This window comes from Amphiura filiformis, chromosome 3, assembly GCF_039555335.1.
Source record: "Amphiura filiformis chromosome 3, Afil_fr2py, whole genome shotgun sequence".
Taxonomy (NCBI): Eukaryota; Metazoa; Echinodermata; class Ophiuroidea; order Amphilepidida; family Amphiuridae; genus Amphiura; species Amphiura filiformis.
The window spans coordinates 28852634-28866952 of record NC_092630.1 but is presented as its reverse complement, the minus strand read 5'-3'; the positions used below and the strand labels follow the sequence as shown (position 1 = coordinate 28866952).

Genomic DNA, 14319 nt, shown 5'->3' with positions numbered 1-14319 from the left:
GATTTTCAGACATAATGAATTGAAAATCATCATCAATGACTTTCTTTTTCAGTTTAGGTTAAGGACAATTCTGGATTATATGTTTGGAATGTTAGCTATAGACAAATACAATGGACTGATATTATCAATTGATTATAATCCTTGTTAAATAATCATTTGCTTCTGTCTGTTTACTCTGTTATCTTACTATGAAGAAGAGTCAAATTCAGTCAAAAAGAGTCATTCTATAGAGTACCATGGAAATGTTACTCTTTGGATGCTGAATTCAACTCCTTTATATAAGCTATCTTACCTGTGGTACACCAAGCCAGTCCTGGGCAAGATCCATGGCCTCTTTAGCATTCTTCAACCTGTCCTTAGGATTCCAGTCCTCCCAATCAGGACATAGACCTACATAATATAAGTTATAATAACAAGTTAGGGTTTGGTTTAACAGACAAAGATGATAAGATGCATGATACATAATATATATTACATCTATGATACAGGATAATTTCACAAAACTTTGTAACTTATAAACTTACTCTCCTATTGCAAAGACATGAATTGTCCCTTTTGCTCTTTTATGGTGCACCTAAGTGATCACACTAGTCCAGTGTATATGTGTCGTGTCATGTCAAAAGGAGACACTTTTGGGCGGGTTATCAATTTTGAGGTTTTTACATATCTTAAATATGGAGATATTTTGCTCCACAACACCATTTTCCCCAATGAAATTGGACATTCCTAAGCAAAGATATTGAGTTCGCAAGTTATGGTATTATAAAAGTTGGAAATTGAGATATCGGCCTTTAAAAATATTATTGACAATGTTGAGAATAGGGAATTACCTTGAAAAATGTCTCCAAAAATACAAGATGACATTTATATTCCGGTCTGAAACTATCAGACAATATTTTTAACATTAATAATATCACAAATTTGCAACAAACCCAAATTGTGAAAAAAATCACCCCGGGCAGATTTTTGGCAATTTCTCCATTAACGATCCTGCCCAAAAGTGTCTCCTTTTGACATGACACGTCACATATATTCCACTTGTTGGAGTGTTAATTTCACTCTTTATTTAAGAGTAATCCTAAAAGCATTTATTTCACTCAATTGGATTGGATCACTAAGTATTGGCACTCTAAAAAATACAAAAGTGAAAATCGCTCTTTTATGATTTAGAGTGAAACTCAATTATTACAGATCAGAGATCTTCATAAGATAACTTTCCTATTATTTTGTAAAATATGAGTTTGTAAGTATATACTTTAGTTCACCTCAAGTTCGGTAGTGATGTCAATGTTTTCTTGGGGGGTTCCGCTTCAAGCATGAAGACAAACCGCGCTTACTGCGTGTGTACGCTCTGCACGCATTAACTTTACCCACAATTCGATATTATGACCAGCAAAATAAGAATCTACTACAGAACTTGAGATGAACCAAGGTTTAGAAATGAAGTCTTGGCTGAATAAATCAGTTAATAATTGCCAAACCTTGCTCATCAGAAAATGGGCCAGGTTTTGGGCAGGCTATTATATAGTTTGCAAAGTAAGACAGCCCAAACCATCCTATAAGGCATCACATCATATTTGGTCCTATACGCCGTAGAAGTGACGTCATAATCGGATTAACTACCATAGCAATAGATGAATACAATTTTTGAATAGACCGCCCTGCACTACAAGCATATTGCACTAATCACCTGTGTATGTCGGCAAACATAATTGAATACAATACCGCTCTTTTCAAAGATACTTATCTTACAGGTGCGAGTGATCAGCCTCTCTTTGACATCTATGGTTCAATGCATCGGTACCGCGTGAACATTGTAGTGCAGGGCGGTATAATAAAAATTGTATTCATCTATTGCTACTCCACTTGTTGGAGTGTTAATTTCACTCTTTATTTAAGAGTAATCCTAAAAGCATTTATTTCACTCAATTGGATTGGATCACTAAGTATTGGCACTCTAAAAAATACAAAAGTGAAAATCGCTCTTTTATGATTTAGAGTGAAACTCAATTATTACAGATCAGAGATCTTCATAAGATAACTTTCCTATTATTTTGTAAAATATGAGTTTGTAAGTATATACTTTAGTTCACCTCAAGTTCGGTAGTGATGTCAATGTTTTCTTGGGGGGTTCCGCTTCAAGCATGAAGACAAACCGCGCTTACGCGTGTGTACGCTCTGCACGATTAACTTTACCCACAATTCGATATTATGACCAGCAAAATAAGAATCTACTACAGAACTTGAGATGAACCAAGGTTTAGAAATGAAGTCTTGGCTGAATAAATCAGTTAATAATTGCCAAACCTTGCTCATCAGAAAATGGGCCAGGTTTTGGGCAGGCTATTATATAGTTTGCAAAGTAAGACAGCCCAAACCATCCTATAAGGCATCACATCATATTTGGTCCTATACGCCGTAGAAGTGACGTCATAATCGGATTAACTACCATAGCAATAGATGAATACAATTTTTGAATAGACCGCCCTGCACTACAAGCATATTGCACTAATCACCTGTGTATGTCGGCAAACATAATTGAATACAATACCGCTCTTTTCAAAGATACTTATCTTACAGGTGCGAGTGATCAGCCTCTCTTTGACATCTATGGTTCAATGCATCGGTACCGCGTGAACATTGTAGTGCAGGGCGGTATAATAAAAATTGTATTCATCTATTGCTATGGTAGTTAATCCGATTAACTACGTCACTTCTACGGCGTATAGCGCCATTGGTGCCTCGATAGGTAGCGATGACTCTTTTTATCATACCCTGGTGATGTAATCAATTGTACCAAGCATATAATTAACATTTGTATAGTGTTATCATCTATCCTTTCAATAAAAAACAAAAACACTGTGCAGATGTTCATGGTATGATGGAAAGAGCCATTGATACCTATCGGGGTACCGATAGCGCTATAAGGACCAAATTAGCTGTTGTTCTTAAGCTAAGTTAAATTTGATAATTCTTCAGAGTTCTGGGTACAGGATGGTGATCATCGATCATGTAGAAGAGGCGAAGTATCCGCTCCTGCTACACACTCCACAACTAATGGGTCAACCGTGTTGTTGCCATGATTGTTGATCAGCCAATCAGCATGATTGTTTACGATCGTATACACCTGACGCACAACACATAACTCTGAAAAATTATGAAATTGTACCATACAGATCATTACTAAATACATCTATACATTGTGTTGTATATCTACACTACTAAGGTTTGTGTAACTACCTGTACATCTTGTAACAAAATCGTGTTTAAAACACTGATGAAGTGCTAACATACAACTACCCACTTGAATACTTGCTACATAAGCTTCAAAACTCCACGCATGAATGGCGAATGTCATACTAAATACAGTGTACATACATTTGCAAATTTAAATTTACAGCATACATCTACATTTTTACCTAAATAATCAAAACTAGGATAAGATTGTGCAAAAGGGTTTTACAGTCATTTAACTCATCATAAAATCATACTTTTGTCCATTTTTATAGCAACCCACCTTAATTTGTTTACTTTTATTTAATTTTATTTAATTTTTCTTCACAGCAGCTGATATCTGCATGCCATAATTTATAATTTAGTAATTCCTTCCTCAAAACATATCTCTATTTCCCATCAGACTGTGTGTCTACACTTCTTCCATGCCATCACAATGTTTATCTTATTACGTAACACTACTTGTAATTACTTAATTCCAATACATGTATTTAATTAATTACAGACAATTAATCATGATCATTAGCATCAATAGGTAATTCAATTGGCAATAAGAATAATCAAGGGTCATGTTATAGAAGCATTATGTCGTAAGCAATTGGACTTAGAATATATATGTGTTTAGTGTGTTATGTTATGCATGAGGATATTGCAACCAACTAAATGACCGATTCTGTGCAAGTCTTATTTTACCTATTTGCCTATTTTACCTATTTGCTCTGTTTTTAGCCAACAAGGGCCTAAATCTTCAGAGCAGACAATTCAATAACACTCTTAATTTTTTTTCTGCCATTTTGTTTCTCAACACTCCACAGACAGCTTTTAAAGACTTTCTTAGCCTAAAAAATCAGGACCATTTTCCCCTCCAATTTCAATCCATATACCAGACACAGAAGAAACAACATACAGAAGAGACTGGAACTCAATCACAGTTCAGTGTGCCATATAAATCGGTTCCTCTCTCCAGTGGCGGCGCCATGGGGGGCATATGCCCCCCAGTCAGAACTCTTGCCCCCTGTTTCCCCCAGTAAAAACCCAAAATTATGAAAATTAACACTTTTTGCTGCAATTTGCACAAATTTTGTTGATTCCCTCCCCTGAAATATACTTTGCCCTGTCAATGCCCCCCGAAAAAAATTCCTGGCGCCGCCACTGCCTCTTCTTATATACATGTATCCTACAGCCCACATTATACAGGGGAGGATAAAGAAAAGGGGATCTGCCCGTCTACCAAGGCCATCTGTGAATGCAGGAATCTAGCCTTAGCCATCTGTGCTTTCATATATCAACACTAGGAAATCCTACCATTTAGTGATGCCTTCCTCATTTAAAGCCAATAATTACTAGAAAATCTGGAGAGATAGTACCCCGTGCCATCCTTACAATCTATTATGAATAGTATTGTCCAAATGCCAAAAAAAATAGGATTTTGTGAGCAGTTCTGTTCTGTCATTTCATTTGTAATGTATGTATGTTTTTATTGATATGATAGATCATCAGGGAGTATAATGTATTCACAATTAACCAAATTATGAGCCAAATTCTTAACTTTTTTAAAACTCCTTTCCATTCTGGTCCAAAAATATATATTTGCAATCATTTTTTTAATGTTGCTGTCCTCCTAACACTCCTCCTAATGTTCTGCTCCTAAAACCCCTGGTATAACTATGGGAAATCACAGCAGCTAAAGGGAGTATCCCATTATGCTTTGCGGTACCATAATAGCAATAAATGTTTCATAGAAAATGTACACAAAATCCCTCACTTCAAATTTCAATTACTCCCTTAAATCAGGGGAGCTTAGACTTTTGTTTGAAAAAGTATGAACCCCTGAAGTATTGTGAAACTATCCATAGCTCTCAATATCTAAGCGGCTCTTGTTTATATTTTGTATACATTTGCTATGGAGCATGCAGATATACTGCAATGCATGATGGGATACTCCTTTCAGCTGCTGTGATGGGAAATCATACTCACCAAATATGTAAAGTAAATAAAATTTTCCAGTCAATTTACTTGTCTTTTAGCATAATGAGCTGCACAATTAGCTTAATAGGGTCACTGTTTATAAAATGTCAAAATAGATATGATTGGTAAAGAAGGCCAAATCACTTTCACTGGTTTATAATTAACAAGGTCAATGGCAATGGATAGGGGGTGAAGGATGGGACAATCATCCTAAACTTATGTTGCTTTCTGATTTTCAATAATCCAAGTGTTCTGGAAGTGCTAGTATACTATTCTAATGAGCACTGCATTTTAAGCCTGAAGTACTAAAACCCAATGAACCAACCTTAAAGAGCTTCATAAGAATTTGATCCCAAATTTGCATCTCTTTATTACAAGGACCAACTTATAGAGGTATTGTTCTTTTGAGCCTCAAATCTCTGTTTGGAGGCTGGAAGTAGTCCTCTTCTGTGTTCCCTTTATGTTTAATATTATAATTAAACATTGAAGATGTTGCAATAGGTTTATTAAAAAAAATTTTAAAGGCCTTGTCTCGATGAGCAATATGCCAGGGGATGTTCCAATCACTACTCAAGTGTACTTTTGGCATAAAGTGTAAGAGTGACCATTAAACTGGATTCAAAATAATATATTTCACAACAAAAAATATTTTGCCATTCCAAAAATGAGTCAAAATGTTGCCCGAAGCAAACCATTTTACCTCCCTTTTAGTTTGAAAGCTACTGAGTGGGCGTGTATGCATACACTCTACTATCTATGATGCAAGTGCCAATATCAGAAAGTTCAAATATGTGTTGACCATAAAAATTCTTAATATTGAAAGTAAGACATTTAATAAATGTCACTGCTTGAGCAGGATCAGAACTGTCTTTAAAGACAGATTGATAAAATATGGGAATGAACCTACCATTAACATTCTTATCTGATGATTGGATTTGAGTTTTCCTTGAAATAGTCATGACAATCTAAATTTTGAACTATTTTTGACATTAATTAACTCAAGAACCTTATGACCTACAAAGCATAAACTTGCTGAGTTATGTTTCAAAGGAAGTAGTACAATAGTTCAATTGAATGATTTTTAACTTAAAATCAAGCCAATATTAGACAATTTGTAAGAGACTTAATAATTATTTCAAGAAACATTGTTTAAAATTTCTTTACTGTTATTATATTTGTAGAACCTAAATGACATTGCAAAATAAATCTTGAAACTGGGTTAAGAGGTCAGTAATGAAAGGGACATGATAAACAGATTGCCATTCAACTCAAATTTCATTCTGAATACTCCACACCCAGAGTCCCACTCACCAACTGAATTTATATTGCACCACTAGATCTATATCAGTTTGAGTAGTACAATATTTTGAAAATACATTTCGAACCACCAAAGCTGTAGCTAGGGGATGCAATGACCCCTCCCCCACAAAATAAATGCAAATCTGAATAAAAAAAAGGTCCCCTTTTTCTTGTGAAAACATTGAAAATCCATTTTTTTAGGAAAAATTCACAAAAAAGTCCATTCTTTTCGGTAAAAATGTTGAAATTTGCACTTTTTTGAAGGAAAAAATTCACTAACGGTTCACTTTTGAGCCTGCCGCCCCCTGCCAAATAAACCCTGGCTCAGCCGGCCAGCTAACCACAAACATATCCATGATATTAACTCTATAACAAATTGTCATGATATATACATGATGAAGATCTTTGATCCTGATTCAATGATGTCTCAGTCCTTTTATTCAACAGGAGACGCTTATCTAAACAAATTAATTAATTGCTCAAAATGTTAATTAATAATGCCACGGTATAATAACTGTAATCCTTTTCAATCCAGATGTTTTGGTTAAATATTACGGCATTTTACATAATACAACTACATGTAGTTCTCATTTAAATTACAACACTTCCTTGCACTTTGGGTGACGCTGATGTTTTACATTCATCATAAAAATTATCTTATTTTATTATCAATTTGTATTTCTGGGTGTTTTTATAGGTTTTTAATTATAAGGGATCATTTTTTATTGAATAATGAATATGAATCTTCATAGCCAACAAACTGGAGAAAACTTGTTTCCTTTTCTTTCAGCAGCACCACTTCTAGTTACTATCACCCATGTGCCAAAGAAACTACAAATTGTTAACTTAATAACATCTGTCCAAAAGTACATTGTAAGACAACACAATGGTAATCAACCTGGTGTACACTCATATAAGTCAGGAATCAATCTTCATTATTTTGATACGATTCATGAAACTATAAGCTGGCAACATCTTAAACAGTAATCGTCACTTCACATGAAGGCAGAGACCAGACTGATGAATTGTACAGGGGTGTGAGAGGCCTCAGACAAAAAGAGGAAAAGTACTAAAAAAGCTGAAAAACAGTGTAAAATCAGGATAAAAATGCCAATGGGCTGAAAATAAAAGAAAACTAGTAAATTTTGGCAATAAAAAAAGCTGAAATCAGCTTAAAAGCTAAGACATTACATAATAGATACAACATATCTACTCTTAAGTTACACTTCTTTAGATTTTTATCAAAGGTTCTCAATGTTCCAGGAAGTATGTCTAATGTAGATATCACCGTTGGACAGGAAAAACCTCCTATGTTGGACAGGAAAAAACCTCCAAGAGAATTCTGGATGAAAGCTTCCTCTCAGTAAGCAATCATAGTTTGTGAGAGATAAGAAAAAGTTAATCAACCTCCTATGTACTTGTGGCCCTTGAACAACATGTTTACAACAAAACTGCAAAGAGGGTACATAGAATGTTTTGCTACAAACATGTTCAGGGGCCAATGACATAGGAGGTTTTCCTGTCCAATGATGATATGGATTTCAAGTAAACATTAATTTGACCCATCCAACAAAATGAGGACAATGTCAGTCAAGATTGTTCGCAATGCTACATGGGCATTTTCTCAACTATTTTTGTCTTAAAATTATCAAAATATAGCATATACTTACCGATATGCTTTTTAAATACATAAATGTACATTTATACGATGATTCATTATTTACAATAATCATTTTGATGACATTGCACTCACTTTGTTTAATATCGTTTACAAATATTGCACCATGTAAAGTTATCATAATATATCTCAGAACTTTTTTTAAAAAGTCCTTAGTGATCAATAATTAATGTAATGCTGTTAAGTATAAATATAAATATAGACATAATATAAGCAGCAATGGATAAACCAATTATGAGTTTCAACCCTAGGGTTATCCAACCGTGGGTCGGGTCGAATTATACAATATAATGGTCAAAGGTCATCCACAGGTCATCTGGGGCCATTTGTCTTAACTACATTTATGACTATAAAAAATTGCACAGAAGAGACTGGTTTAAAGTAATGTTGTTTACACTAGTTGAGTTTAAAGTCATCTAGAGTTCAACAGAGGTCATTGGGGTCAAAGGGTCATCCAGGGGTCATGGGATCAAAATTCCCTACTTGAGAGTTATAAATTGTTTAGAATGATTGAGGTCATCGCATGCATAAGCCACCACCTGAAGTTTGTACTTCTTGAAGCACAGCACCTCTAGTTAGAACTTGATAATGATCTTCCCACTCAGTCTAATGCCCATTTATATGAAATTTGGTTTCAAATATCTTGTCTTTAAAATAAACTTTCAAGTGCTGATGACCCTACATGTCAAATATACCTTTGTTGCAAAGATACATTATGACTTTTCCCCCTACATATTTATTTTATGTTTTCTACTGATTTTGTCACCAAAATGTGCTCATTTAGATTTATCTCTATCAATTGCTAACAACAGACTACGTGGATCAGATCATATTGTATCATAAGAATGTCAAAAAACAAAAGCATATCATTGCTGTTCCATGAAAAACTTGTAACTCCAATAGCTGATAGGTGTTACATATATAACACCTATCAGCTATTGGAGTTACAAGGTTTTGACGAAACAGCAATGATATTATATATAGTTAGTTCAAATTACCAATATCATTAGTATTCAAATTAAAGGTGTGTCACCAGATCTATAGCCTCATTCCTTATCTTTCATCAAAACTGAGATTTTGGTATCAAATTTTTCTCATAATGCCCAAAATACGTTCTGTTTAAATGTTCTGAAAAAAAAATGTGGCAAAAAGTGGTAACCTCCAGTGAGCTGGAGCAATACAACTCAAAATATGGAAAAAGGTTGTTAGCTCGTTGTTTTAATGGTAGGCCTCATCGATAGAAAACAGAATATGAAAAAATCTGACCACCCACCTTTAATATCATTTGTTTTAAATGTTCATGCAAAGCCATGCAATACTTCTTGGCATCAAACTTACCGCCAGCTGTATACAATAACGAAGCAACACCATTCAACATGTATGGATTAGAGGGTAGAGTTAAAGATAATAGGTTACATACAGAGGTACAGAGGATACATTCAACATGTTTGGATTGGGAGAAGAGCGTTAAAGAAAATAGGTTACATACAGAGTGGGATATAGAGGTACGGTACAGATGATAGGAGATATTCAACATGTATGGAGTGGAAGGGTAACGAACTAAAGACAGCTTAGGAACAAATAATTGTTTTCACAATATTTCAACATAGAAAGAATGATGATTTATTTACGCACATTTTGATACCCCATTCGTCCAATTTCTTTCAATATTAACAACACAGAAGTATTTTTAAAGAAAAATACCTGAAGTTAAAAGTTGCAGCTATTTGTATTGATTTGAAGTCTTAGGCAATACAAAGATAATGGCAGATTTTAAGTGCCACAATGATTGTGTAATAACCACTGATCACTGTAAACTGCAACTTTTAACTTCCGGTAAAGCACTACTGTGTTGTTAATATTGAATGACTTCTGGACAGATGGGGTATCAAAATGGGCGTAAATAAACAGCCCTTCTTTCTATGTTAACATACTGTGAATATGATTAATAGTTCTGACGCTATAGGCGTATTTATAATGGGTGCATTACTTTTTGTGCAATCTTTAATTAGGTTACATATAGAGGTAATGGGATACATTCAACATTGGAAGTGTAGAGTTAAAAATAATAGGTTACATACAGAGGTATAGGATACATTCATCATGTATGAATTGGAAGGTACAGATGATAGGATACAAAATGAATGCTAATATCCCAAAGGCATGATAATGCACACACAATACATTTATACAACTGAAAATAGCACACAAGTATGGTGTGAAGAACATCATATTTGTGCCAAATAAAAGTTAAAATTTTATGGGCATGTTCACACACAGGCTACAGGCTACAAACATATTGATAATTATAACAGTTAGAGGTCAGTTTGTGAAAATCTTCAAATTGATGAGTACATCTCCAAATTACATGCTATGAACACCAAACTTGGCCAGAAGAAACACTAGTCCACGATGTATAAAAATTGTTCAAAGCATGGGGGTCAAAGGTCGCACAAGGGTTAATGGGGTCATTTTGCTAAATTGCACTCCATGGCTAACAGAATTGGCAAGGATCCTGTTTAGAGTTATTATATTACTGATATTGGCTGGGGTCAAAGGTCAGAGAGGTCATCTTGCAGCCACTTGATATTCATGGGTCTTGAGCCACATCAGCTCTAGTACTGTTTTATGGATTTGAAAGAAAAATGAACATTAAACCTTCAGTTTCTTCAACATTCGACATCACATCATTAATTCTTTACAAAAATAAATATATATATAAACTTTGTATAATTATAAATATTACTATAGTGATTAATGAAAAATATAAATATAAATAGTATTGTTATTATATAAGAGAGTCAGTGCAATGCAAACCCAAGGGAGGGTGAATTTCATGGATGACTTGATTTTGCCGAAACCGTTGCTTTCCTCGTCGTGTCATTATGACAAGTGTGCTGGACACTTTTTAGACCGTATCATTTCTTAGTGATGGCTATTTGCTGGTAGTGGTATTTATTTTATACTTGGAAGCTAAACTTCATAATGTTAGTAGTATATTCCATTTAAAATCCACACTACCCCTGTGGAAGATTTGAGAAATATCTTCCACAGGGGGAGTATGAATTTCAAATAGAATTAGCATTAACCAACTCTTATTCGAAACTCATCCTCTCCTCTGTGGAAAATTCATGTTGAATCTTTCTCAGAGGGTGTATGAAATTCAAATGGAGCTGCCTAATGTGTTCATTCCCTTTGAAATTCATACTCCCCCCATGGAAGATATTTCCAACATCTTCCACAGAGGTAGCATGGAATTTAAATGGAATAGCCCATTAATGGGGTCATCTACACAGGATACTAAAACGGCATCAATGTAGTACTTCCAAATCTAGATCAATGAAGATTGCGTAGTACACTTTCACTATGTACCACAATAGTCTCATCCCAATGGCATAGTCCAATAACCTCAATTACATAATCATAGTGCAAAATTTGACCTCAAGTTGCAGAGTTTGAGTTTTTGTACCCAAATCTTCAAAGGTCTTCAATGAATGTACAAATGTATTGGGGTTTAAGAACTGTGCCCCTAATAGATGAGCATGTTGTGGATCCTAGTGTTTGGGACCAACTACACAGTGCAAATTTTGCGCAGTAGCATCTGAAGTGATGCGACATTTGCGCAACATATGCGTCCTGTAAACACTGCGATCGAGGTCAAGTTTTTTATGCTTAGCGCTATGGGAACTTGTGAAGTGCTATTTAGATGGTTCTCAGTGTAAACTAGTGATATCGTATGCTAGACGATAAACCGGGGATCAGTTCCTGGTGTTGAAACTTCATTGTCTAGCACGCATCTCACTATATTTAACATTAGAACAGTCTGAATAGCGCCCCACACAGGGCTATGCATGGAAAACTTCATCTCCATAATAAGATCATACTGGGAGATTATTGCTTTTACGAATTTACTGTACTGCAGTTTATAGCAGTATATCCGTTCTGACACAACACAGGCCATGGAAGTATTACATCGATGTGTATTAATGAAGAGTTTATCCACTGTATGGACAGCCCCAATGTTAAGGTACCAACAAAATAAAGCATTGAAGTTTAGCACTATCAAATGTATCATTTCAAGGTGCCGTTCTCTGCTTTGTTTTATTTTTACCAGGAGAAGCTCAAAACTTCCTTGTCTCTTTTTACACTACAAATTAGTGTCCCTACCCCAATACCAACACCACTACCATCACCAATAACTATCACCAATACCCAAACTGTCAAGCTCAGTTTTGGCATCAAGAGCACCAATGGTGCAGTAGCTCACAATAGAGCTGTTTATTAGCCTCTGCGCCAGGAAGCAACCCCGGGAAGCAACACCACCACGATATTTCTCGTCATGAAAAATTCACCCTTACTCAAGTTACTGGCTTGCACTGTCCCTTCGGACGCACCTGGAGCCACGGCGTCCACCAAGGCACCGATAGCCCTGCCGTCGTTCCAGTCTTTGTTGAAGTTCTTGATTGGAAGCTCTGGTACTTTGTTCTGGATCCATCCCAGCAGCTTCTCCTTGGGAGACTGTTTTTTCCTGGGTTCGTCATCGTCTTCGTAGCCTTCGTCGTCCCACATTGGCATTGAGATGGAGTAATGTAAGATGAGCAGCCATATCAGACCCAGGATCAACTTCAATTTTGAATCGACAATATCTCCACTATCTGTAATACAAAACAGAGAAATATACAATTAATTATTAGACTTCTATGAATTGAATATTTACAATACCGTATTGTTTGTAATAAACGCTCCCCCTCTAATAAACGCCCCCCTCCAATTTTTCTGTGAAAAATTAACAAAAATTCCATGCTATATTATGTGAGTAAGCTTAAAACTGGCATCAGTCAGTCAGTCTTGTCAGGGACGATCGGTAAATTGCATGGACAAAACCTGTTATGACTCACACTTCCATCCACAATTGCCTAATTATGGTAGAATTTCACTAGATTCTTGCTTGATGATGTACTTACGGGTGTAATTTTGATGCATTTACCACTAATGTGGCGTTGCATTAGTATATATCCCTAAATCCCTCTTTTCTATAGGAGCACCATCGGGAAATTTAACCAGATTTTAAAGTTTTTTTCACTGACAATTCACCTTCAATAAACGCCCCACGGTATTTATAATATGGAATCAACTTGTATAATGAAATCAAAAAGCTATAGTCAATCTAATCCAATCAAACCAAAGTTGGCAATAACGAAACTGAAATACAGACAAAATTGAAAGGAAAAAACTGTGAAAAACATCACAAAATAGACATTACAATAGGGAAAATTGTATTTATATTTAGATAAATTGATAACCCCTGTCCAAATACGTACACCGTTTTATGTCTACCTGCATATTAAGGATAAGAATTTGATTTTAAAAAATCTTCCATTTTTTCCACTATACCTTCAAAAAGTTTTAGAAGAATACAGGTTTGATCAACTGTATCATATTTGACTTCACTCAAAGAAAAGAGTTTTACACTTTTTTTACACCAAAATAAAAAATCAAGGTTGATAAAAAATCAAGGCTGGTGTGAAACTAGCGGAAATAAAAATGAATATTGGTTTATGTCTGTATTATTTTATTTCAAGTGGTAAATAACAATGAGAACAATTGCATTCAATATTATTGCAAAATGGGCTGAAATTATTACTTCACTATGTCACCTCCCACTTGAACATGGGACCAATTCATGTCCTTCATGTGAGCTATGCACAACATACCTCAATATACTCAGTAATAAAGCATGAAAATAACAATACTTGGAAAAATTCCATGTTTAAAGTATAGTACTTCACAAGGTTACATGGAGGTATTTAGTGTCACTGATAATAAACACTGGGCCAAGTTCAATGCAGAATTGGGGTGTGGCTATGCAATACTCTATACAACTGCGATAATCAGATTCAGTATGCTTTAGTATGTTAGGGTTTAGGATTTTTAAGATTTTGGTTATAGTTTTTAGAGTAAGGTTTGTTAAATAGGATAAGGAAACATTTTGGGCTAGGACAACTAACAATTTTTACTAAAAAACTCTTGGACTATACAGACTTGAGCTTGAGTGCCAAACAGATTCTCATCAAAGCATGTTTTAGCACACATGCAGTTTCTTCAAGTTCAATGGAGAATTGGGGTGTGGCACTACCATA

At 35.1% G+C, this 14319-nt stretch overlaps 1 protein-coding gene across 1 annotated transcript in view; it reads right to left on the bottom strand.

Moving 5' to 3' along the window:
- The window catches only part of LOC140148320 (filamin-A-like), a 204290-nt gene that overhangs the window by 143603 nt on the left and 46368 nt on the right, over positions 1 to 14319 (bottom strand). The window contains 2 exon segments of the mRNA XM_072170228.1: positions 293 to 390; positions 12574 to 12834. Coding sequence (XP_072026329.1) covers positions 293 to 390; positions 12574 to 12834 — 359 coding nt within the window.